Raw genomic sequence first — 27512 nt, forward strand, 5'->3', positions numbered from 1 at the left:
AAAACTGGAAAGACAAAAAGAATCTAGACTCGACTTTGACTATCTCAAAAGCGGTCAAGGATCAACTGAAGTGGTGGCAAGATCCGATCAAACTCTCGGAAGGAATGTCCCTCAACCTTTTGAGCCCCGACCTAGTGTTGTTCTCAGACGCCTCCATGGTGGGCTGGGGAGCAACACTAGGAAAGGAGGAAGTGTCAGGCCTCTGGAGAGGGGAACAGAGGTCCTGGCACATAAACTTAAAAGAGTTGGAGGCTATTCGGTTGGCTCTTCAGTTCTTCGAAGAACGATTGGTGGGCCGAGTTGTCCAGATCAACTCGGACAACACTACGGCTCTCGCTTACATCAAAAAGCAGGGGGGGACACACACTCAATCACTGTTCATGATAGCGAGAGACATCCTTCTATGGGCGAAAGCTCGAAACATAGTGATCCTAACAAGGTTCATTTCAGGAATACAAAATGTTCGAGCGGATCTTTTAAGCCGTCAACATCAGATGCTTCCCACAGAATGGACCCTACATCTAGAAGTTTGTCAAGAGCTATGGAAGTTGTGGGGACGGCCGCTAGTCGACCTCTTCGCAACCTCGAAAACGAAGAGGCTTCCGATTTATTGCTCTCCAGTTCTCGACCAGGAAGCAATAGCGGTAGATGCCATCCTATGGGACTGGACGGGGATGGATGTTTACGCCTTTCCCCCGTTCAAACTCTTAGGAGAGGTAACAAGGAAGTTTGCGGCGTCGCCAGGAGCGAGAATGACTCTGATCGCCCCCTTTTGGCCCTCAAGCGATTGGTTCACGGAGGTCATGTCTCTTCTGGTAGACTTCCCGAGAACCCTGCCAGAGAGAGCCGATCTTCTCAAACAGCCCCACTTTGAGAGGTACCATGGAAACCTCTCCGCTCTGAGTCTGACTGCGTTCAGACTATCAAGAAGTTGGCCAGAGCGAGAGGTTTTTCAAGATCAGTGGCAGAGGCTATTGCCAATGCGAGAAGAGCTTCCTCTCGAGCAGTTTATCAGTCGAAGTGGGCTGTCTTCAGGAGATGGTGTAGGAAGAAAGGTATTTCCTCCTCCACGACCTCTGTGAACCAAATCGCTGAGTTTCTCCTGCATTTGAGAAATGTAGACAAACTAGCAGTGCCCACAATAAAAGGATACAAGAGTATGCTGTCAGCTGTCTTCCGTCACAGAGGATTAGACCTGACAAATGATAAAGACCTTCACGATCTTTTGAGATCGTTTGAGACAACCAAAGTACTACAACCGAAGGTTCCATCATGGAACCTTGATGTAGTTCTAAGGTTCTTGATGTCGGCTCCCTTTGAACCTCTGCATGCTGCCTCATTGAGAGACACTACTAGAAAGGCGATTTTCCTAACTGCTCTTGCCACGGCAAAAAGGGTTAGTGAAATTCAAGCAATTAGTAAATATGTGGGTTTCAGAGGACACAGTGCAGTGTGTTCCTTGGATACTAATTTCTTAGCTAAGAATGAGAACCCATCTAACCCCTGGCCAAAAACCTTTGAAATCAAGGGGTTAGCAGAGTTCATCGGACAAGAGCCAGAGAGAGTCCTGTGCCCTGTCAGGGCTCTCAAATTTTATATGCAAAAGACCAAAGATTGTCGGGGTCCTTCTGAAAATCTATGGTGTTCTGTCAAGAGACCCGACTTTCCTATGTCGAAGAATGCACTGGCATTCTTTTTACGAAGCACCATCAGGGAGGCCCATGCGTCCTGCTCGGATGGTGATCTGAAGCTTTTGAAAATAAAAGCCCATGAAGTGAGAGCTGTTGCAACTTCAATGGCATTTCGAAAGAATATGGCACTTAATGATATCATTAGCGCTACTTTTTGGCAAAGCAACTCTGTGTTTGCTTCACATTACCTGCGGGATGTGAAGACGGCATATGAGAACTGCGAGTCGCTAGGACCATACATATCCGCAGAAATGGTGTTGTGGGCAGGGAGCAGCACAAATACTATCCTATAGAAAAGGGGTAGGTGTGCTTTTTAATTTTGGTGTTGGTTTATGGTTGAAGGGTTAGTTGCTTGAGGCGCTTTCCCTTTCTTTAGCCTAGAAGTTATGGGACTAACTTCGATAGGTTAGGTCAGGTGGTGGTTTTTAGCTTCGTTGCCCTCACAGTATGGTCAATATGGTCTAGTCACATTGTGGTCACGCTCCCGTTGACAGATCATCTAGAGCGCACCAACTACACAGGTCACTACCTTGTTGGCAACTCTAGTAAAGCAAAAGCAGACTTCGGTGACAGTAATCAAGAAGTCAGCTATGCTAACAGGTAAGGAATCAAGATGTCAATCATCTGTACTTGAGGTGTTTCCTAAATCCTTCTGTTCTGTCCCTTCCCACCTCCAATGGTGGGATTCAGCTATATATATATCTGACAGGTAAGTTTCATGAACAAAATGTTATTGTTATGATACAATAAAGTTTGTTGATACTTACCTGGCAGATATATATAATTAAAGTACCCACCCACCTCCCCTCAGGGGACAGTGGTATGAAAAATTTGAATAGAAAATGGGAATGATTCCTGATATCCGCCTCCCAGCAGCGGGAATGGGTACTAACCACCTGGCCACCCACTGCGTGTGCCGGGAGTTTTGAAATTCTGTCGGACGTCGGAGAATACAGCTATATATATATCTGCCAGGTAAGTATGAACAAACTTTATTGTATCATAACAATAACATATTTATATTTGTTGCTTTTATTCATATTATATATAATAGTTTTAAAAATAAATTCCCTCATGTTTCATGCAGAGAGAATGATGGTTGTGCAAGAATATTATTTGCTCAATTTGAGGAATGCTGTCCAGAAGTATGAGAAGCTAAGGAGCCAGAGTGGCTTAGCACAAGTGGCACATCAGGTAATCAATTTCTCACTCTGTTTTAATATATAAAAAATGTCATATAAGTAGTGCTATTAAGCAGAAAACTTTATGATTTTTTTTTTCTATTTAGTGTTTTAAGTCTACCTGTATATGTACACAGGTACTTCAAGGACTTGTTTACCTCAATAATTTTGGGACAGTCAGCTGTAATCTCAGTCCAGAAAACATCCTGATTGATCCATGGGGTCAGGCCAAGTTATATAATTATGGCCTTTATTTCATGACAGAAGCAGGATCAGCAGTTTCTTTTCCTTTAGGGTGAGTGGATGCATCATTTTTATTGATATATTTCTTACAGTCAATTCGAATGCTTAGAATTACCCATTATGCAGGTGTATTAGTTTTCTAACTGTACTAATTAGTCAGTTGTTTTATTAACAGTACTGTTATTGCTATAGTTATTTGTGGATGGTTTGGTGAACAGTTGGATACCATGAGCGTCTGGAGCCTTTCACAAGAACTAATAAGATGAACTATTTCAGGAGTGTTTGTTATACTGCTCCTGAGATATTGGCGCAAGGTGCTCTGCAGGAAGGGAATCAGAGTGGCACAACTGTCTCGGGGAATCCAGCCTGGGATGTTTGGTCTGTTGGGATGATTCTAACTGAAATGTTAATGGGCTGCAACTTATTTAGTAGGTAAGTTACTTAATGACTTACAGTACAGATTTTTATTTAAGAAAAGAAATGAAACCTTGTGGTTCATTTGTTCTGATAATTTTACAATTAACAGGTACCTTCATTGAGGAAAAGGAAATTTTATATTAAATTTAGTACATACGCATAGATGATTATTTCTGTAAGCTGTACATAAAGCTGTAAGTGTCTTGCAGAAAGTGAGACAGCCATGGCTGTTAATTGTTCTTATATTGATACATTTGGCCTAGCATGCACTTTTGACTGCATATCAATATTATTATACATATTTGGAAAAAGGCCTCCTCTCAAACTTATTTAATTGAATAATGTTACAGCTTGGCATGCATTAATTTTGTTTGTTTTATCATATTAATTGTTTTTCCTCCACTTGAAGAGCATATAATAAACTTCCAAATAAGGGGATGAGGGATACATTACATACAATGATACATTCTCTAAAACTGAATGGTGACAAGTTGTTTAAGCATTACAAAGTGAGGCTTAATTCACTGCCTATTTAACCATTATCATTGTCAGGTAAACACTTTCCATATCACCTTGTCAAGTAATCACTTTCCATATCACCTTGTCAGGTAACCACTTTCCATATCACTTACTACTGTTTATAAAGTACTGTTTATACCTGAGTTTGATGATGTCATTTATAGCTTGATCCAGGTAAGGGTCCAACTAATGTAGAAGTAATATAATACGTAACTACATTTCATGTGTTCAGAACTTTGTAGGTTTGAATTCCAGGTCCAGACTGTAACTGCATATTATTGGTTTTTATTTGTAATCTGAGTTGCAGTTGTGATTAAGATGCAGTTACGATAATAAGAGGTCATGTTACATTTGTAGAACGGTATTTTGTCCTTATTCACTCTCTCCTTAATGCAGAATGAAGTGGCTGCTAACCTTTGTAAGGTATTAAGACTGACACCTCGTTCTTGCACTTGGTCCTTCTTAACCCCTGACCACACACATTTCTGACTTGAAAAGCATACCCTGGGCTTCATTTGAACACACCATTAGCATAGGTGACTGAAGTGAAGGCAAGGCCACCATCCTTCTTTCTAAAGCCAAGAATCTTGAAAATATTGCCTTTTCTTCCTCCCTCAGACACAGCTTATCCCGTGTGATACTTGAAGTTGGTTCTTTTTATTAAAATTTTTACATTCTGTGCATGTTCAAAGTTTTTATAAGTGATATGATTTTTACAGCAAAGAGAGTATAGAGGACCAAGTAGCTGCAGTGCTTGAATTGAGCTTGACAGATAATCCACTTTTAAAGTTAGCAGAAGATCATGATGCAGTAGACAAAATCAAAGTAAGTAAAAGTCAAACGATTTTTTCTGTACAATATCTTTCTGTGCACACACACTAAAATTTTTTATCAGATCTTTTTATTATTATATTAAAGTCATAAGTAAAATGTCATTGAGTTTGTAGTGATGTGAATGAAAAACTGGAAAGAACTGTGAATATTATTAATTTTATTTTAGAATTTCCTTAAAAATATACATAATTGAAAGATACTAGATTTCTGCTTTCAATTTTGTGATTTATGTTTCTTGCAAATTTAAGCCATTAGAACTGTTTTTCTGGATTTTTGCAGTCCCTCAGTGAGGACTTGAAAGACTTCTTGCAAAAGTGCTTGACTGTGGATCCTGAAGAGCGCCCACTACCTCGCAGTCTCCTCTCTCATCACCTCTTCCACCCATTCATTATCTCGGCTTCGCTTGTTCCAATTCCTCCTCACTTTCCTGTGGTAGATCCATCCCTCTGTTTAGTAGACTTCACTCAATATAAGGTTTGTGATGTGTATCTGATTTGATTTAAAAAGATTTTTTTTTAAAGTGTGAGGACAAATCATCATTACAGTTGCTATTTACAAAACCAGTCTTCTGTATTCTCAGAAGAACTTACAGAAACTTTATTAACTAATGTACATATACTGTTCCACTGCAGTAGGGTTTTAAACCCTACTGCATTGGAACAGAAATGTTTCATATAGAGTAGTATTTAGTGTTGCAAAAATATTGCATTTACTGTTGTGTGTTTCTTTTGCAGGCAAAGCTTGGTTTACCTCCAGGGAATGGTAAAGATATGCTTCCTGATTACCCTCTAATGCCAACTGATCAAGATTCCTCCCCTGTTTTAGAAGAGATCAAGCCCAGAAAAAGGTTGGAAGGGTTTTTTTCTGGTTTGGAAAATGTACAAAGTATTTGGTGTAAATTTCAATAAAAACAAAAGTTTTTAGAGGTACCATGCTGCATTTAAGTCCATATTTCATATGATTTAGTCCAGTCAAATCTGGGAAGGTTTTTATTGCTTAGCTTCACTCATAAGTCTTCACATATGTTCTGCGAAGTATTATTTATTTTTATTCCTTAATCTTCACTTACTGGTCCTTCCCTATTATAGTGGCCCTCAAAATTGATTCTAAACATCATTGTCACTTCATTATCTTTTAGTGTCTATAGGTAACCTATCATGAGGACTACAGTAATTATATCGGCTGTCATTCCTATATTGCTGCTATAAATGTAACTGCATTTTTGGTTCATTGTTTGATTTAAATTTTTTAGTCACAGAATTTGTTGGTAGTATTGTTTTTGTCTGAAACGTTTTTAGCCAAAACCTCATCGAGATTGACAGTGGTCCCCCCTATTTGCCGGGATGTGTACCAGATCACACACAAGTAGTTAGAATCCATGAATAGTTGGAACCACTATAAAAACGCTGAAAACGGCCTATTTTGTTAGTTAAAACTCAAGAAAAACCCACTAAAACTTTTAATACTTGGTTTTTTAATAGTTTTATCACAAAAAGTGCATTTTATGATGAAATTGATAAAAAAACCAGGAATTTGTGGATATTTCTCATTGCAAAATACCATGAATTGGCAAATTTCCTGTGAATAATGGGTAGATATGGTCCAGAGAGAAATCTGCGAATCCTTGAGTCCATGAATCCGGAGAATGTGAATATGGGAGCCCATTGTTGTGTTATGGTACAATAGATCTAAAAAAACAAGAGCACAGGGCAATCAGCTTGACACTCCAGTCTTTTAGTTTCCAGAGGCACTCTGAGAATGCTGTTATATTCACTGCTGAGTTACTCATTATAATATTGCATTACTTTTAGTTTGGATCTTTGTCTACTGTTGCAGGTCACTTTGTTGTCCATTAGTGTACTATCATTATTATTGTTATTATTAATAGAAGTAAAAGATGCATTAAATGATATTTTCCCCTTTTACCAACTGGAACACTATTGTTCATAAATTTATTATTACTATTAGGTACTATTATTATTATTTTTGTACATGAACTTCCCTGCCAGATATATACTTAGCTATAGTCTCCGACGTTCCGACAGAATTTCAAATCTCGCGGCACACGCGACAGGTAGGTCAGGTGGTCTACCTTACCCGCCGCTGGGTGGCGGGCGTATGAACCAATCTATCTCTCCAGCCAGATTTTTTTCTGTCGCTGAAGCGATAACAACTGTTGTCGTTTCTTCCGATATATTCTTCATTTCTCGCTTGCCTGGAGATTGATTTGGACATTTTGGTGACGTATTCGCTCTATGTTGGCTTGGCATACGCTGATTGTGGACCGTTATTGACTTTGCGCTGGATTTTCCTGTAGAATGTCTGATTTTGATTCTGTTTCCAAAACTCCGGTTTTGTTTAGAGTATGTGTGACCGATGGATGTAAGGTGAGGTTACCGAAAGCTGCGGTGGACCCTCACACTTTCTGTGTTAAATGTAGGGGGAATGAATGTTCGTTTAGTAACCCGTGTCAAGAATGTGAGGTTTTGAACGAAGATGAATATAAGGCTCTTTCTTCTTATATTAGGAAACTTGAAAGGGATAGGGTACGTAAAGCTTCTTCAAGGAGCTCGAGCAGGTCGAGAATGAGTGAGAATGAAACTAACATTAATGTAGTTTTAGAACCTTCCTCCCAGGTCTCAGCTCCTGCTCCCCGCACCGAAGCCGGTAGATTCGTCTTCGGAGGCGGCGGCCTCAAAAGCTTCCTTGTGTTCTAAGGAAGACAAGAATCTTCGTACTGAGCAAGGTAAGAGTGTCAGTGATGATAAGTGCAGTGTACCCAGTGATGTGGAGGGTGCGTCTGACCGGCTCCTTAGTGCCTCCAGGCCTAGACCTCTTCCAGACTCCCAGTTCCAGTGGAGGAGGAAAGTCGAAAGCCGCAGGAGGGCTAGGGAGAGCCCCCACCGGTCAGGCGTCCCCTCGGCAGATCCTGAAGTTCGCTCCCAGGCTGCCTTGGATCGTAAGAAGAAGAATATTCTTCGCCAGTGTTTTTCGTCATCCTCTTCTCCTTCGCCGAAGCGTGGGTGGAGCTCTAAGGAGGCGTCACGCCCGTTGAAGAGGGCTGCGGAGGCTCCCTTCAGTACGTTAGCGTCCAGCCCAGAAGACTTTTCTGATGTAGCTTCCTTGCAAGCAAAGAAGCCTAGGAGATCCGGGGATCGCCCTCCTTCTCCCGCGCCTCGCGCTGAGCTTGCTTCGGAAGAAGATCCTGGGGACTCTCCTTCTCGAGTACTAGCGGGCCTACAAGCTCAGATCACAGCCTTGGCGGACTCCTTGGCATCGAGATCGCGTAGAAGGAAGGATTTGTCTCTCCCGATCAAGAGATCGAGGCGCGTTTCGTCGGAAGAGCGCTCTCCTTGTAATCGGCGTTCTCCTTCTTTTGAGGATTCTTCTTCTCATCGTAACATTTCACGAGAGGAACACCACTCCCGCTCGGAGGTGTCGAGACGCCATTCGACGGATAGGCGCTCCTTGGACTATGAAGATATTTCCTCAAATCGGATTCCTGCCTCGGGTAGACGCTCAGCCCCTTCTGTTTCTCCTTCTTCTAGAGTTCGTGCAAGAAGAGAGAGTCGCTCAGGTCATAGAAGACTTGGTTCGTCGTCTCCGTCTCTTCTTTCTTCTCCTCGTCTTCTCAGAGAACCTAGGGAATGCCCTTCTGAAAGTAGGCGCACTTCTCCTTCCGACTACTGTAGTCGGGCTTCGGATAACGTGACTGGTAGGCGCTCTTCGCACGGAGTTCGCTCCTCCCCTGTAAGACATCAAGAGTCTAGTAGGAGCCCTGCTCCTGGTAAGCGTCATTCGTTTAGTAGCTGTTCTCCTGGAGAAAGACACCTTGATCCTCGTTTGCTTCGTTCTCCTAGTAGGCGCTCTTCGTTCTCGAGACTCCCTACTCCTGATCGGTCTCCTCTTGCTAGAAGTCAAGAACGCCTCAAGCGCCCTGATTCTGTTAGGCGCTCGGAGCCTTACAGACGTTCTCCCCTTGGTAAGGACCAAGATCTCGCAGAACGCCCTGTTTCGTTTAAGCGCTCAGAGCGTAGCAGCCGCTCTCCGCTTCGTAGGCATCAAGAGCCTCTCAAGCGCCCTGCTCCTGAAAGGCGCCCTATTTTTAGCAACGTTTCGCCGCTTGGTAGGCGCCAGGATTCCACTAAGCGCCCTGTGACAGATAGGCGCTCGGCGCCTAGTAGCCGCTCTCCTCACGATCGGCGACAGGATCTTAGCAGGCGCTCTCCCTCTCGTAGTTTCCCTAGGGATAGACGTGGTCTTTCTAGAGAATGCGAGTTTAGACAAGAATTTTCAGATAAGCGTCCTTCTTTTACAACTCGTCGTTCTCCTGTACGCCTTTCTACTTTGGAATCTTCTCCTCATTCAAGACGTTTGTCTCCTTCATCGCACTGTACCCCAGCTAGGAAATCATCTAAGGATTCTCATAAGGATCCTCATCCCCGTTCTCCTCCTCAAGAAGACCAGGAAGCCTCTGAGGAAGAAACTAATACATCGGCAACAGTTTCTTCGTACAAGAAGCTCACAGAACTTCTCCTTCAGGAGTTCGGAGAGTCTTTGAGCCCTACTGCTCCTCCTTCTCCACACTCGTTGTTCTCCACAGCGAAAGCAACGAAAGGATCTTCGTGTGTGAGAATGAAGCCGACTCTTTCTATGAAGAAAGCGCTCAAGAGTTTCGGTTCATGGATGCGTACTAAAGAGGAAGCGGGGAAAACAATGTTTGCCTTCCCTCCGTCGAAGCTTTCAGGACGGACAGGATTTTGGTATGAGACAGGAGAACCCTTGGGACTGGGCCTTCCGTCTTCAGCTGACGCAGATTTTTCGGCACTAGTAGACGCCACTAGAAGATCAGCTTTGAATTCGGCCAGAACTACGTGGGCAATGAATGAAATGGATCACATTCTAAAAGGCATTTTTAGAGTCTTGGAAGTTTTCAACTTTCTCGATTGGTCCCTCGGAGTCCTAGCCAAGAAAACTCAAGGACCGGACACGTTTTCTCCGGAGGATTTGAATTGTGTCTTATCCTGTATGGATAAATCGGTGAGAGATGGGGCCAGCGAAATAGCTTCACTGTTTGGAGCAGGGGTCTTGAAGAAAAGATCAGTATTTTGCTCATTTTTGACAAAGTCGGTCTCACATGCTCAGAGATCGTCTTTGCTTTTTGCCCCTCTCTCTACACAGCTGTTTCCTAAACACCTGGTTCAAGACATTTCGAAGGCCCTCTCTGCCAAAGCTACGCAGGACCTTCTAGCACAGTCTGCAAGGAAGCCGCGCCCTACCTTCCAGACTAAGACAAAGAAAGCTAAACCGACCTCTCAGGAACCCTTTCGAGGGGCATCTACCTCTAGATCCTCTTCGTTCAGAGGTCGGAAACCAAATAGAAGAGGGAGGACTTTTACGAAGTCAATCAAACCTCCCAAGTAAGACTCAAGTCCTTCAGACAACTGTAGGCGCCAGGCTTTTACAGTTTGCAGAAGTCTGGGCCCGAGAAAGACGCAGATGCCTGGACCCTGTCAATTTTGAGGAAGGGCTATCTAATCCCGTTCTCTTCGAGGCCTCCATTGACGAATACCCCGAGGGAGTTGACGGCCAGATACAGGGACCCCATCATGAATCAAGCCCTCCGACTAGCGGTAGATCAGATGCTGGAAAAGGAGGCGATCGAACTAGTGGCAGATCATCTTTCGGCAGGCTTTTACAACCGCCTGTTCCTAGTTCCGAAATCCTCAGGGGGATGGAGACCGGTGTTGGATGTAAGCGCCCTGAACTTCTTCGTCGAAAAGAAGAAGTTCACGATGGAGACCACTGCCTCGGTGTTAGCAGCACTCCGTCCAGGGGACTGGATGGTGTCCTTGGACTTACAGGACGCTTACTTCCACGTACCAATCCATCCTTCCTCGAGGAAGTTTCTAAGATTCATGATGGGGGGAAGAATCTTCCAATTCAGGGCCCTGTGTTTTGGCCTCTCCACGGCCCCCCAAGTCTTTACGGCCATCATGAGGAATGTGGCACAATGGCTTCACCTGGAAGGGGTGAGGATTTCGCTCTATCTCGACGATTGGCTTATAAGGGCCAATTCCAGAGATCGTTGTCTGAAGGACTTGAAGAAAACCCTGGATTTGACTTATTCCTTAGGACTTCTGGTCAATCTGCAGAAGTCAAGTCTGATTCCCGCTCAAGAGTGCGTTTATCTGGGGATCCAGATGAACTCTCTGAGTTTTCGGGCTTTTCCGTCACAGGAGAGGATAGCCCGGGGACTCGAAAAAGTAACAACCTTCTTAGGGAGAGAAGTATGCACAGTGAGGGAGTGGATGAGTCTGCTGGGGACGCTCTCCTCACTGGAGCAATTTGTTTCCCTAGGAAGGTTGCACCTGAGACCGCTCCAATTCTTTCTTCATCGGAATTGGAGTCGTCCTTCTCAGGATTTGAAGTTCTCCCTGTCAATTACTCTTCAAATCAAGAAGGAGTTAGCATGGTGGGCGGATCCCGACAAGTTCTCGCAGGGACTGCCTCTTCAATCCCAGAAACCCAGCCTGGTGTTGTTCTCCGATGCGTCGGAAACAGGTTGGGGGGCGACTCTGGGAACCAAGGAGGTGTCAGGAACCTGGATGGGGGACCAGTCTTCCTGGCACATCAACAGGAAAGAACTAATAGCCGTGTGGCTTGCTCTGAAGGAGTTCGAGTCAGATGTGACAGGAGCAGTTGTGCAAATAAACTCGGACAACACCACGGCTCTGGCATACATCAGGAAACAGGGGGGGACGATGGGGGGACGCATTCCTTCTCTCTGTACGAAACAGCAAGAGATCTTCTTCTGTGGACAGAAGAAAGGGGGATAAAACTTCTCACCAGATTCGTACAGGGAGAAAGGAATGTAAGGGCAGATCTCCTCAGCAGGAAAGATCAGGTCCTTCCCACAGAGTGGACTCTGCACCAAGATGTTTGCCGGAGCCTTTGGAAGTTGTGGGGCAGGCCTCTCTTAGACCTGTTTGCAACTTCAAAGAACAAAAGACTGGATCTGTATTGCTCTCCCATCTCGGATCCAGGAGCAATAGGGATAGACGCTCTCCTACTCGATTGGAAAGGACTCGATGTATACGCGTTTCCCCCCTTCAAGATTCTGGGGTTGACTTTAAAAAAGTTCGCAGAGTCAGATTCCGCGAGGATGACTTTGATAGCTCCCTTTTGGCCAGCACAAGATTGGTTCACAGAGGTGCTGGAATGGCTAGTGGATTTTCCAAGATCGCTTCCTCTAAGGAGCGATCTACTCAGACAGCCCCACTTCGACAGGTACCACAAAAACCTCCCCGCTCTCAGTCTGACTGGCTTCAGACTGTCCAGAAACTGGTCAGAGCGAAAGGCTTTTCGTCAGCAGCTGCTAAGGCAATCGCTAGAGCGAGGAGGTCTTCCACATTACGAGTGTACCAATCGAAGTGGGATGTCTTCAGAAGATGGTGCAAGAGGAATAACGTTTCCTCTTCCAGTACCTCTGTGAATCAAATTGCAGACTTCTTTTTATTCTTAAGACAAGAATGTGGCTTAGTCGTTTCGACGATTAAAGGCTATCGTAGTATGTTGGCGAATGTCTTCAGGCACAGGGGCCTCAACTTATCGGAAGATAAGGACCTACAGGACCTTATTAGGTCGTTTAATACAACGAAAATGCAGTATCCTAAGACACCTAGCTGGAATTTGGATGTAGTCCTTCAATTCCTTGGGTCCTCTAGGTTTGAACCCCCTAATTCAGCCTCATTCAGAGACCTTACCAGGAAGACTCTGTTTTTGATGGCTCTAGCTTCCGCCAGAAGAGTGAGTGAGCTTCAGGCGATTGATGGTAATGTGGGTTTTAAGGAGGACTCTCTCATTTGCTCTTTCCTTCCTGGTTTTCTTGCAAAGAATGAGAACCCATCAAGTCCATGGCCCAAGAACTTCGAGATTCGTGGGTTATCTTCTTTGGTAGGAGAAGAACCCGAGAGAACTCTTTGCCCAGTGAGAATGGTGAAATACTACCTTAGAAGAAAAGAGCAACTGAAAGCCAACCGAGAGGTCCTGTGGTGTTCAGTAAAAGAGCCTACTCGTCCATTGTCGAAGAACGCATTGTCCTTCTTCTTGAGAAGCCTCATCAAAGAAGCACACGGATCCTGCAGAGAAGAACATCTTAGGCTTCTTAAAGTGAAAGCACACGAAGTAAGAGCCATAGCAACTTCTCTTGCTTTCAACAAGAATATGTCCGTGCGAAATCTGATGGAGACAACATTCTGGAGATGTCAGTCAGTGTTCGCGAACCACTACTTACGTGATGTGAGAATCACTTACGAAAAATGCTTCGCCTTGGGCCCGTACGTATCTGCGGATTCAGTGCTGGGGCAGGGAGCTGGAACTCATCCTGTTTAGTAGTATAAATTTTTCCCCCTTGTATTTGTTGTTGTTGGTTGCCTTAAAGAGGATGCATGAAGGCATCTCTTTAGGTCGTAATACTAATCTTTAGTAGTTTGGTTAGGTGGTCTGATGAGTGTGGCTCCTTGCAGTAGTAGTGGTTAGGACCTGTTAAGATAGGGACGAACTCCCTTTAACAGGATCCGACTTGGATTCTACCACACAAAGGGATCACATATCCCAGTGGTAGATCCGAGAGTCTTTCAGCATCAGGTCACGTCCTAGCTGTAGCTCTCCAGGCAACGCAGACTCAGAGATAATATCAATGAAGTCTTCTGCCTGAACAGGTAAGAACCAAGGTTATTTATATCCTACAACATCAGTTGTTTCTTATCTCTCCTTATTACTTTAGCTGTCTCTTACCCTCCACCAAGGGTGCCAATCAGCTAAGTATATATCTGGCAGGGAAGTTCATGTACAAAAATGATATTGTTAAACTACAATAAAGTTTTGTACATACTTACCTGGCAGATATATACGTCTAATGGCCCACCCAGCCTCCCCTCAGGAGACAGGTGAAAGAGAAAAAATCTGGCTGGAGAGATAGATTGGTTCATACGCCCGCCACCCAGCGGCGGGTAAGGTAGACCACCTGACCTACCTGTCGCGTGTGCCGCGAGATTTGAAATTCTGTCGGAACGTCGGAGACTATAGCTAAGTATATATCTGCCAGGTAAGTATGTACAAAACTTTATTGTAGTTTAACAATATCATTTTTATTTAGCTTCTTAATAATATTATTATTATTATTAACTAGCTTATTTAGACCACTAAATAATTTCCAAACCTCTTAAGGAGGTTGTTTTCCATTAGTAAACTTGATACAAAGTGTTTTATGCTTGGAAATTGTAAATATTTGATATCCATTTACAGGCAGGCCTGCGTATTGGCAGCATCAGTTAATGGTGTTTCAGTTTTGTGACACTTGACAAGTGACATCGTTAATCAGATTTTTTGTGGCAGTCGGCAGTGTACATATTGGTATCTATAAGCAGTTTATTGGCGTCGGTAGGCTGTTTATCAGCGTCAGTAAGCAAATTTCGACGCCAGTAAGTGGTTTATCGGTGCTTGTGGTGTCATAAATGCCATTTATTACCAAAATTATTATGATGTTTGGGTTAACAATGATTTTTGGTTATCGATGCTCGGCCGGGAACGGAACCCCCAATGTTAACCCAGGGACTGCCTGTAGTAATTGTGGAATATTTAAATGTAAATGATCTTGATATTTTTATTATTTTTCTAGGTTAGGTGGCAGAGAACAGTTGTGTGAAAGAAGCATGAGAGAAATTTACCATTTGTGGCAATTAGTAGGTGGTAATGTGGAACAGGAACTAAAGAAACAAAAGCTTATTCGTACGAAGCCTGCTATCCTGTCCTTACCAAGGTAAAAGGATTTTTTACATTTACAGTACATATAAAGGTTTTACTAAAATAAAAAGTTGGTCAATTTCTTTTTTACTTTGTATTATTGTACTTACATAAATGTATTATCCAGTTTCATGTTTTTTAGCAAAAAATTATTGTCCTGCATTTAAGTTTTGCCATTCTTTCTGTAAGATTTGTTTTGGAAGGTATTTAGATATACAGTTATAAAAGCATCAGTTCAGTAATAAGTTTATAGAAAAAATGCATTTGTTGTTCTGTTATACATATCGGCCTAATGGGCAGATTTCTCTGTTTTAATTCATAGTTTGTACTGGTGTTCATGCATGATTATCATTGTTACTCCATAGCATCTTGAAATGATCAGTAGTCGTAACAGAATGCTGTCATCATTATAGTAACTAACACTGGGAAGTTGGGACGTGTGGAAATTTACTATGTGAGAGAACATACTTTCACTTGTATTCTTTTTCAATTCTAGACAAAATTATAGTCTATTTGCAGTCTTGAGCGCAGAAGTGTTGAATACATTTTTAATTGGGAATTTCAGTGTGATGGTAATGGAAGGAGAGGTGTTTGGCAGTGGTATAAACCGGCACTGTTTGTTAGAAGCAACAACCATCATTTTACCTCTCGGTACTTTACTCAATAGATTGTCTCATATTCCTCCAGAAAAGTACTATCCTCTCATAACCCAAGGGTGAGTGATTAATGTTTGCTGAATATTAAGTGATTATTCATAATAGGTACTGATAAATGGTTTTCTATCTTCTTTTCCATTTCTATTGTCAGTTATATGTTGTTGGAATATTGTTGGAATTTTATTTAACCTTTGCTAAAAGAATGGAGTTAAGAAGATCTAATCAAGTCTAGGTTATCTAAGAAAAGAATTATGGCATTACTTTTTGTTTTTAGGCAATTTAAGGGACAATTTTTCAAAAGTTTCTGTATATGTATATGCTGGAAAGTACTAAATGAAAGGCAGAATTATTTTTAACTCTGAAATTTTATTTTAGGGAATCGGGTACAGATGATATGGAGATGAGTCAGCTTCCATTGGTAATTAGAGAACGTGACGTAGAGTACCAGTTTCATCGTCTCCTTATCTTTGAAAGGCTTTTGCAAGTAAGTATGACCAGCGAATTGTCATTTAAGGCTAAGTAACATGTAGTATAATTGTCATATATGCATTAAGTACCTGTTAGGTGATAATTGAAAAAATTTTTATATGGGGTACGTACATGCCTTTGTTTCACAGTAGTAATGCATGTCTTTTTTACTTGGTTAAGGCAAACAGAATATTATTGAATATGAATTATTCTGGCTTTTGCAGGCAATTAAACATTCCATATTTCAATTACAGTTAACTGTCTGATGCAAATCTTGAATTGCTCTGTCTTCATATCTTACCACAGATCGTGTGAACTTAACATAATTGGGTTTCTGTAATGCAGCTTTTACTTACTTCTCTATCACTTCTACTATCTAATTTTTTTATAATTTTTGATGAAAAAGTGATTGGACATGTCACTGTCATCACTTCTTATAGGGGTTCAGGTTAGAGTAGGTCAGACTTGTCGTGATAAGATTATATAGGTTAGGTATTCTAAGATGATATTTGTATTGTTTAGAGTGTAGTTGTTGCTATTTCTATTTTTTATATCCCAGCTATTAAATCTTAGTGCTGGTCTTATATACTATGTATCTTCCTTTGTGTTTTGCTCTTATGCCTGATGTACATGTACCTACTTATTTATTTGATCTTCTTGATAGGACTGGCTCCCTTGCAGATTATTTGATCAGGGGTTATAACCTTACATCTCTCACTCTCTCTTTCCCCCAGTTTCCATGTCTCTCTGCCATAGGTGTTATATTAGTCATTGTTTCACTGAGATTAAAAGAGATCCTTCTCCTGTTATATGACCTCAGAACACCTCTCGTGGTGCCTTTCCTTAAATTTTACCTTGCAGAATTCAGTTATCATTTGAATGCTGAGTCTTTCAGTCCATGTAATGCCAAGCTTCTTGTTCCTATTTTATCAACTCAAAAATGTTTCCCAGAAGAAGCAAACCTTTTTATTTGTGTGGTTGATCCCCATCTTTTTCATTCCCTGATTACAGAAAATAAATGGTGTTATAAAATGAAGTTGAAAATCTGTTAATTATAATTTGTTATTAACTCACTCTCATAATCAGAGTAATTAGGTATCTTGAGAATTTAAATTAAATATGAAACAGTTTTTAATTTCTCTAACTTTTAGAATTGATAACTGTCTCCAGTGCAATTATCAGTGATTAAAATTCCATAGAAATGATTTTGTTGGTTTTAGGGTGGTAGGAGGAAAATTTAGTAACAGAGTTAATAAGAAATATTAAGTACGTATAAGGGGTTTAAATGTTTGAATTATTTATTATTAATATCATAGCTGTCTCAAGAGATCATCAAATACACAGTCATGTCAATGGAATGTGCATTTTATTTCCAGGCTTATCCCTTTAAAGTTGAGAGCATTAAGAGAGAGGCTCATAAAGATACCCCACCATATTATCGAGCTCTGGTGTGGTCAGCACTGTTGCATGTTGATGGTGCAGTAGCAGAAGCATATCAGCAAATAGATAAAGAAACTCCTACTACCACAGATAGACAAGTAAGTAGTAAATGATCTACATTATATTTAAGGCACTCATATCTAGTATCAGGTATTGTCAACTAATCTGGAACTGTTGCAGAAGGGTTATCAAGCTCTGTATGGAAGAGGAATGATCATTGGTTTTTTTGCTTTATATTCATCAGTTTCTGTGATGATTTGCAATTTCAGATAGAAGTAGATATCCCTCGATGCCACCAGTATGATGAGCTTTTGTCTTCACCTCAAGGCCATGAAAAATTTACCAGAGTTTTGAAAGCATGGGTTGTGTCCCATTCTCATTTGGTATATTGGCAAGGCCTTGATTCCCTGTGCGCTCCATTTTTGTATCTTAACTTTAACAATGAAGGTTAGTATTATGTATTATTTATTTTTTTTATTGTAAGAATTCTACTGATGCAGATACGAATGAATATGTACAGTACAGTAGTACTTATTTTGCAAGAATAACTCTGGGTTTAATATTATGTATTAGAAAGTTTAAGTATGACTTACTTTACTGTATATATATGTATACGTATATTGTTTACTAATCTTCAGTGGGAATATATGAAAAAATAATGATTCACATTTGACTTTTTTTTGTACATGGGAAAAATAATTTTATTTTTTACTTGATCTGCAGCTTTAGCATTTGCTTGTCTGTCAAGATTCATTGACAAGTATCTACACAAGTTCTTCCTGCGAGATAACAGTGCAGTCATTCAAGAGTATCTTGCCAAATTTTCACATATGATTGCATTCCACGATCCACAGCTTTTCAACCACCTGGATGACATTTGTTTTATTCCAGAATTGTATGCCATTCCTTGGTTTTTGACCATGTACACGCGTAAGTAGAACTATGGTACATTATTATTATTTTTATAAATGCAATTCATAATTATGTATTCCTTTTCATATATGTTACATAATTTTGATTTGTGTAAAAGGTACTACTCTAATTTCATGTTTTTTTTTTAGTAAGTATTGACTGATACTTATTTTTTCTTTTTTTATTTGAAACAGATGTATTTCCACTTCACAAAATATTTCTCTTGTGGGATACCCTTCTGCTAGGTGAGGCCTCCCTACCACTGTGCATAGGAGTTGCTATTTTAAGGCAGTTAAAAGACAGGTTGCTGAAATTTGGCTTCAATGAGTGTATTTTGTTATTCTCAGATATGCCAGGTAACTACTTGACTTTTATTGTATTATTATCATGCAGTTTCTGATTGAGGTATTTTTAGGAAGCTTTTATTATGTGTACTACATATTTCCTTTTCCTTATTACTATATTATTTATGTGTTTTGGAGAGAGAGAGCATAATACTTCATGAATTGAAACATAAAAGTGATTTTCCCAAACATATTTAAATTCTACTAAATAAATAAATGGCAATTGAATATAGAAATGCAAAGAAAAAGAAAGAAAGCTAGTTCAGTTGGGAGAAAAATCATGAGCTATACACACCCCAAACATTCATGCTTAATGCAAAACTGCATCAACACAATGACAGCCACACCCTCACCCTCAAGATCTGAGCCACACACCCACCTGTCTTAAGAAAGTAGTACATACGTATATCCACTGTAAGTCCTGACCACTACAAAATGGTATGCATATAGCAAACTACAAAAAGAAAATCACTTGAAAATGTAAACACACGCACACTTAGGTACAATAACAGTTCTAGCAGACTTGAATTTTTTTACATGTCTAGTATTCAAATGGAATGAATATCTTACTGTACTATAATCATAAATTAAATACTTGAATACTTGTACTATATGTATGCTGGAACTGCCATAAATAATATTTTACACTAAAAATTATTTGAAATTCATATCTAATAATATCCTCAAAATTAATTTTCATCATAGACATAGACATGGAACGTGTGGTGAAGGAATCTGTACAGGTCTTTTGCTCAACTCCGCAGTCAGTCACATATCGCCAGCATGAACGGCCTCCTCCAGATCCAACAAAGCAGTTGTCACCATCACCACACACAACACAGGCTAGTCAAGATCTGGTAAGTTTTTATATTGCCTTTTTTAAAAACTAGACTTGGAACCATATCCCCCCCCCCCTTTTTTTTTAGCAATGATTTCACTACGTATTTGCATTGGGTGTGTCATTGTCTGCTTATGGCATGCAAATGCCCACTCTGATTTTTTGCTTACTTTGTGGAAATACACTTTCTCTCTCTATCATATGATTTGTGTAAAACAGATTTACACTACAGTAAACCCCTGGATTTGCGAGCTTGCAATTCATGGACTTCTTGATCCACAGATTTATCTATGCAACATATATACTCATTATTCGATGAAAATTTGCCTATTTGCAGTATTTATCACTAAGAGATATTCACTAATTACAGTATTTTCATATAATTTTCATGACTAAATGAACTTTTTGTGATAAAACTATTAAGATACTTAGGTAAAAGCATTTTTAGAGGGATTTTCAGTACACATTCATGGATTTTAGCTATTCGTTGGGGTCTGGTATGCATCCATTATGAATACGGGGTCCACTGTATTGTGGTAGGTTTTTATTTACAATTTTTGCTGTTTCATCCTGGTCTTGTATTTTCTTATAAATTATGCTTTTTGGGCATATCACACCATTATTTACTGTACTTATTTTGCTTATGATGGATGAGAAAGCAAGAACTGTTTCTGTATGTTTGCCCATTTTCAGGAAATTTATATTGCATAGGAGAAAAAATTATAAATTAAATGTACATAGATATTTTCATTATAAATAAAAGCCAGTGTGATTGGGTTGTTTGTTTAGTAAACATCTCATTATACAAAGCAGGTTTAAAAAAACTTGAACAGTGAAATAAAATATTCTGCTCTTATCTTCGTTTATCCTTTGTTAACATTTTAATGTGTTCATTGTTGTCATACAGTTCATATGGTTTTTTTCTTTTTTTTAATAGCTTATGGAACCTGTAAACCTCAGTGATCTGAAGAAAGAGAGGTGTCCTCGTATATGTGGTGCTGACGTGTTAGAACTTCTAGCTCACAAGAGGAGTCGCAGTGGTCGTGCCAAAGTTTTAGTTGTAGATGTACGTTCTGCTGAGGAGTATCCTTTGCCATGCATGACTGGGAACAATGATCACATCTTTGTTACAGGGATTGTGGATATAAAACTTTGCAAGTTAGAGCAATTACCTGAAGGTTGCCTTGTCATTAGCTAGGCAGCATTTATTATAGTATTTGGTTACCATTTTACAGGTATGAAATGGTCAGATGTTGGATTGCTACCCTCACCAATTGACACTGAGATATTGCACCATTATTGGGTTTGGTAACTGAAGAGCCATACAAATTTGGTTATAACAGTTTCCTTCTTGTGACTGTAATGTTTACTATGACTTGAAACTTTTGTTAGTAGTTTTAATGTAAATACCTTCCTAAAATTTTAAATAGTTTACACCTTTGCAGGTGGTTTTAGGGTATTATGTCTTTGCTTAAATGTTTATTTTCCAATATGAAATCCCAGAATGTTGGTAAGTAGGCACTGTAATAGATTATAATAGATTATATTTTATTTCAATATTTTTAATTTAGGCATATGGATAGAAGAAGTGTAATAGTACGTAGGTATAATAGCACAGATTGATTGATGTTAATCAGTATGCTAAGAGTACATGAACATTTATAGACTGTGCTATAAGGCATACAAATATTATTTTATTTCTATGTTGTATGATAGATAAATTATCTCCAGTTTTGTGAAAGGTCATAAGGGAAATTTGTAGTCAGTCTTCAGTATCATTACTGTATAAACTGGAATCCTTAACTTACTGCTTAGTTATTACCGTGGCACATTGGCAGATGCAATTAACTTACCAGCTGATACATCCATAACTCCCGAGGGATTGCTGGTTCCAGGACCAATGACAGATGAATTGAAGTCCTATCGTGGGAAAATCATCACAGTGATGGGATCGCGTAATAATTGGGGTCAGGTTGTCAAGGTCAGTGATATGAGATTTTATAATCTTCAGAGGTCTTTGCATCACACAGTATATCTTTTATGTAGACTTCTCTATTACTCAGTAGACTGTTTATCATTCAGAATTTACAAATTATTATACAATTTAAAAAATTATCACTTTTATCAGTAATACAGGCAGTCCCCGGTTCACAACAGAGGTTCCGTTCTTGAGACACATCGTAAGCCGAAAATCGTTGTAAGTCAGAACATAGTCGAAAATCGTCAAAAATACTACAAAAACCTTACCTTAATGGTTTGGGTGTATTAAGAACCATGTAAACTGCATTTTTATTACACTGTTCATCAAAAAACCTTCAAATATTAATTATTTTGTCTTTTTGGAGTCATATTTCTTCCGTTAGATTGGCACCGTAATCTTAGAACATGCGTTGTAAACCTGGAAATAATTTTTGATGAATACAATTGAAAAGCGTCGTATCCTGGAACATCGTAAGCCGGGGACTGCCTGTACTCATAAATGCATTCTTGGGCAAAGTTTCCTTATTCTGTATTAAATCATTGGAGGATTTTTTTGTGACCTTAATTTAAATTTGCAATGTCTCATATGCAGTTTGCTGAATTTCTTCTGAGTCAAGAGTTTCAACGCGTGTGTACGCTTCACAAAGGCGTGGAAGTGTTTCGTGCATCAGGAGCTTTGGTTGTGCCATCTTGATTGCAAGATCCACCTCTTCGAAATCTGAGATGCCTTCATCAGCAACAAAGCTTTGAATGGTAAATATTGAGTTGTGATGAATTCAGAATCTGCATAGACTGCAGTTCTTTATTATTACTTTGAGGTTGTCACACATAAGTTAACTTTACTTGCAACTACCAAGTTTTGCAGAGCAAAACCTGAGCATACGTCTTGATGATGTAATGAATCATAATTGCCCATACTGTTTGTAACAGTCTTAATGTTATGGAAATACTGAAGACAATTTATTTAAATAATTGTGTTGATCTTGTTTGAGCAATTTAGATACAGTATAAAATTTAGTTAAGAGCAACTGTAGGTTTTTTTTTTTTTTTTCCAAAGAAAGATGTAATAGACCCTGTCAAGTTAGGTTTCATTAATCCTTAACCAGTTCTTTCAGACTGAGCTAATTCTTTTAGATTGAATGTGGCTGATTAACTCTTTAATTTGTTAACAAATTTTTATGTACATTTTTTGTCTTTTCTATGATGGTAATGTTCTCCCTCATATTAAGTTTTTGCAAAATTAAATTTTCTCCAAAGAAAAGAAGAAAATTCATGGTGCACCTTACAAGGGGAAGGTCATGTGTTCAAGTTTAGCCTATGGGTAGTGAACATCTGGTTTTGGTAGTGAGTAATCAATTCCAGCCTCAAATGTAAACAAAATTCTGCGGCCCCCCCATACAGCAAGTTAGACTGCAGGTATAAGAGCCATGTAATGAAATATATTACCTTCAATTTGGCGCATTCTCTTCCCTATTACAAAGATAATATACTGTTAAAGAAAAAAATAATATTAAAGATCAAATAAAATAGAACAAGTTTTGTCTTAGCAGGAAAACACTTTATCAGTTGTTATTAGTGACTACTGCCTTTTTCAATTTGTCTGCAACTGTATTGTCATACAAATATCTAATCATGATGGTTTTATAGACTGCCTTATTGAGCTACCAGTTTCAACAGTTGTCATCCTTAGTCGTTATGCATGCCATTATGTTATCTGTTATTAAAAAATATCTTGGTTAATATGTACTATTCATCTTTTCAAATGTCGTAAATGGTTTTATGTATTACATATGAATTAAGAAGACTGTCATAGTTTGTTAGTTATTATGTTTTCACTCTAAGTTCACTGAATGTGGGGTATAGTGGGAAGATCATACAATATCACTAATAAGGAGCTGGTGGAAGAAAAGATTGAGATCTCAAAGATGGAGATGAACAGGCATGAGGAACAGTTGGTAAGAAAAGGTGTAGATATGGGAGTAACAGGAGCAAAATTTGGTCAGGGAAGCTATAGATATGGAAGTAACAAGACAAAGACTTATAGGAATATCCAGGAAATCATAAAGAAAGAGGATGAATGGAGAGACTGACTTGATAGGAGTTCAGGCAAAAATACCTTGCAACAAAGCCACCAGAAAGGGAAAAGCTGATGTAAAAGTGTTTATTAGTGACAAAAGTTGCTCTGTTTGCTTTAGTCAGATTCCAACCAGCCCGAGAAGAGTCTACTTGAGACTCAGAGGTCTGGAAAAACTAAGCTCTATTAATAATAATAATAGTCAGATTCCTCTTTTCCCTCTGCCATTCTCCAACAAAGTTGAACATTGATAGTCTGCATTAAAGTGGATGTACCCTACACTACAATATTATTTAAGAGGAGAGACTGAAGGCTAGCACAAATATGGTGTGTTATAATTGAAATTAGCTGAAAATCTTTTGGACAGTGTAACAATAGCCAGTTAGTCATAAAGTTTTGGATACTTGATATATAAAAAATAATACTGTTACACACATTTGTACGACTGCATGAGTTTAAGTAACTAGGATGGATTTTGATGCAATTATGATAAATTCTTCAGCATACCAGATCTTATAAATAACATTTCTTAGACATACAAAAAAATACAAGATGGTAGATTAAGCTTATGCTAGTCACTGAGTTAGGAAAGGGTCATTACAATAAATCAGAAAAATGTATATTTCTAGAAGATTAGAACCCTTGAGTTGTAATAAATCTATTTTATCATTTCCTTCAGTATTATTGAAAGTGTCAAATTAATATACGTACATATAGTGATTGGGATAGCTGTGGATTTTTTTTCCTGAATGGGCTCCCCAAAATTGGGGTGTGTCTTACATCCTGGAAAAAGTAGTAGCTTGTGATGGCAAAATTTTTTCTTCATGATAAATGAGTAGAGAGGTTGAGAAATGCTAAGTAATGTGGAAAATCTATAAGAAATATGATTTTATATTATTGAAGAATTTGTTTAACTGAAGAATGTACCTAATTCGTATTTTAGTTATTTATATAAAAGGTGTAAATAGTTGTGAGACATTTCCATTTTTTCTTCTTTAGAGCAAATTAAAGGCCAAAAATACACCGTTTAGTTATTAGTAATGTTGTCAATTGTAAGGTAGAACTATTTTAAAGAACAATCATTTTCATAACACCTGACATTTCCCTTTTTAAGACAAATTGAAAGCCAAAAAATACAAAATTTACTTGAGTGATATTGTAAATTGAAAGGTAGAACTATATTTTGAAGAACAATAATTTACTTGGCATTTGGCATAAACTTCCATTTGACATTTCATATTTATTTTTTTTTTTACTGTTACTGTTTAAATTTTTTGTTTAATAAGAGACTACTTGCTTAAGCCATACTGATCTTATTAACCAAATACACAATTTACATCAGTAGATTATTGACATTTTAAAATTCAGTGTATTTCATAAATGCTTACAAGGCATGATTATATAGAAATTTTGATAGTGTGTACTTGACCTAAATTATTAATAACTTAAAAATATTTGAAATGTAATAAAATAGAATAGTTGATATAGTAATATGAATCTGTGAATTGTGTACTCAAATTTCCATTTTAGTTTATATGATATGAATCTGTGAATTCTGTACTCACTTTTAATCTTAAGACATTTTGTAGTTTTATAATAATGATGATGAGATTATGGTTTGATATTAAACATAATTTAAGTAGTAGTATTTTGTAAATAATGTATATTTTTATTTTCTTTGTGTAATATGCAACTTATGTCAGATCATACCAAAGATTTGTAACAATATATTCCTATAGTTTTTAATTTTTTGTATGCTCTCCTATTGTCAGACTTCATGTCTTTTTGCAGAGATTTTACAGCAGGTTTAGTTTATTTTTTATTAGTGAAATCGTCTTTATAAATTACATAAAAACCCACTAGTTATAAATTGCCTTACTTCAGTAGCACCAATTTTCCCTGGTCACTAATGAGAAAAGTTGCCTTGTACATTCGCAGACTATCTGGAAGACACCATCAGGTATTCTTTTCAGGTGTAACTCAGCCATGCTGAAGTGTTTTCTATCTCACTTTCCCTTGATATAATTGGACTGTGTGCCATTAAAATTCTTGAGATTGGCAGACCTTACATGGAGGAGGCCCATGGTAACTGTTGTCATTTCTAGCTATCCTGTATTTCACGCTGTGGAATTGGAATGGAATTCTGGTTAGAATCCATAGCTGTACAGCTACATAGGAGGGAAGTTAAATCATTGTGCATAACCTGTTGTAAACCAATATCTTTTGATATCACAAACCATTTATCCAGTATTTGTGTAATGCCAATGACTTATTTTTTAGGAAATGATTATGTTTTGATCATGTTTTAAAAGAAATGCAACAATGGTTGGGCTCTTCAGCTGGGCTTGTGCAGCACAGGAACAAGGACAAGGTGTCAATAATATTATCAAAACAATCTGCAATCGCTAAGAAAAATGAGTAATCTTACATTGGGTCAAAATGTCGCATTTTTTGCCACCAAGAGAATTGTCAAACTGAAGGACCCAGTCATGAAGGATATGGAGATGCGCTGTTCATTTGGGACCAAGTTATCTCTCCAAATGTCAACAAAAAGATTGTAACAAGATCTTATCTTTCTTTGGGAATCTCACACTGTACAATGCAAGCCAGTGTTTGCTATTTAATGGTAGACAAAGTCACAAAAGCTACCAAGGATGTTCCATGAAGCCATGGATTTACAAATGTGCATTAAAGCATCAAGCCAAATCTTAAAACATGGTTGAAACAATTCTCTTTTGGAAAGTGTCTTATCAAGATGTTCATCACCTTGGGAGATGATTCTCCTTTGATTCATCAGAGGAGAACCTAAGGTCAATGCAGGGATTTGTCAAGCAGGTGCTGTAGGAGTTCAAATATAATGTGTGGATGAAAACAACCATGAACAACAGAAATTATGTCAGATGGAATTACATTTTGCACAAGTTCCTCCTTCTCTTAGATAATTCCCCCAAGTCATCCCCAGGTTATGGATGACTTATGCTATAATATTAAAGATTTTTCCTCACCACCTCCTCACCTCTAGTCTATAGACAAAGGAATCACCTTAACATTCAAGACCTACCATTGATAGCATATGATAGAACATTGTCCCTACCATTAGTGGCTCATGGAGAACTTGGTCCAAGTTCCTTAACACAGACATAATGTCTTAAAACACTGAAGTTACTTCAATGCTAAGAATGCCATTGACGTACGGTAATTATTGAATTGTCAGTGCTTGGGATTAGGTTCAACCTCATGTGGAACACTGTTGAGAGGAAGATATGGCCTGAATGAGTACATAACTTGAAGGGCTTCCTTGTTGAGAGGATGTAAGGACATCATGAGGTCATTGAAAGTGGTCAGATTCAATTTAGCAGACAAGAGGATTCTGCCAAACTGCTGGAGAGTCAGCCAGCAGCTGACCAACAGGCAGTTGGTGCCAGTTGAGCAGTAGCATGCCACAACGTGTGAGGCTTCCTTGGAAGAAGAGGTCTCACAAGCTCCTGCATCCTGCATTGTTACAGTTTGAAGATGCCACTGACTTCATGAAGAACAATGGCACCCTGTGCTATTTGCACCCTAATAGGACCAGCAGCTATATAGGATGCTGGAGGAAAACCAATAGGCTTTCTTTATCCACTGCCAAACCCATCTTGCAGATTTCAACTATTCTCATTCTTCAACACAGACCCAAGGAGACTCCTCATCTGTTCTTTCAGAGTCTTTTGCCAAACTGACACACTTCTCCCTTGCTCTCTGTCTGGTCTAAGTCATCCAGAAACCTTGAAGTTCCTTCCCCTCTTCTCTCATTATCACCAGAGCTGAGAACTCTTAATAAAGGAGGTGAATAATCTCTGTACTGCAAGGGAAAGTTAAGAATTATTGATAAGTATGCCTGGATTGTACAGATTATGGTAAGCATTCTTTGAGTTTCATTTGATGTTCTGTATGAAAGAGATACATTTAATTGTATTTATGCAGACAAGCTGGATAGGTTACAGCCATTTAGAATGCAAACTTATTATTTACCTCAAATATAAAGTTTGGTATATGATCTTTCTCTTGACGGTTGGTTGGATGCAACCTAATCCTATACACAATTTAAAAGGCATGATAAAAACCTCAA

At 38.9% G+C, this 27512-nt stretch overlaps 1 protein-coding gene across 2 annotated transcripts in view; it reads left to right on the forward strand.

Annotated features, from left to right (window-relative positions):
- The window catches only part of LOC135203644 (TBC domain-containing protein kinase-like protein), a 39864-nt gene extending 16415 nt beyond the window's left edge, over positions 1-23449 (forward strand). For both annotated transcript variants that reach the window (XM_064233491.1, XM_064233490.1), the window contains exons 3-19: positions 2779-2885; positions 3010-3167; positions 3392-3547; positions 4771-4876; positions 5165-5359; positions 5620-5732; positions 14568-14708; positions 15258-15407; positions 15724-15832; positions 17193-17354; positions 17526-17703; positions 17980-18186; positions 18363-18524; positions 19218-19369; positions 20288-20433; positions 21166-21331; positions 21923-23449. In XM_064233491.1, coding sequence (XP_064089561.1) covers positions 2779-2885; positions 3010-3167; positions 3392-3547; positions 4771-4876; positions 5165-5359; positions 5620-5732; positions 14568-14708; positions 15258-15407; positions 15724-15832; positions 17193-17354; positions 17526-17703; positions 17980-18186; positions 18363-18524; positions 19218-19369; positions 20288-20433; positions 21166-21331; positions 21923-22024 — 2510 coding nt within the window. In that variant the 3' untranslated portion in view covers positions 22025-23449. The remainder of the gene's footprint in view (positions 1-2778; positions 2886-3009; positions 3168-3391; positions 3548-4770; positions 4877-5164; positions 5360-5619; positions 5733-14567; positions 14709-15257; positions 15408-15723; positions 15833-17192; positions 17355-17525; positions 17704-17979; positions 18187-18362; positions 18525-19217; positions 19370-20287; positions 20434-21165; positions 21332-21922) is intronic.
- Positions 23450-27512: the final 4063 nt, after the last annotated feature.

The sequence above is a fragment of the Macrobrachium nipponense genome, chromosome 36, assembly GCF_015104395.2.
Source record: "Macrobrachium nipponense isolate FS-2020 chromosome 36, ASM1510439v2, whole genome shotgun sequence".
Lineage (NCBI taxonomy): Eukaryota > Metazoa > Arthropoda > Malacostraca > Decapoda > Palaemonidae > Macrobrachium > Macrobrachium nipponense.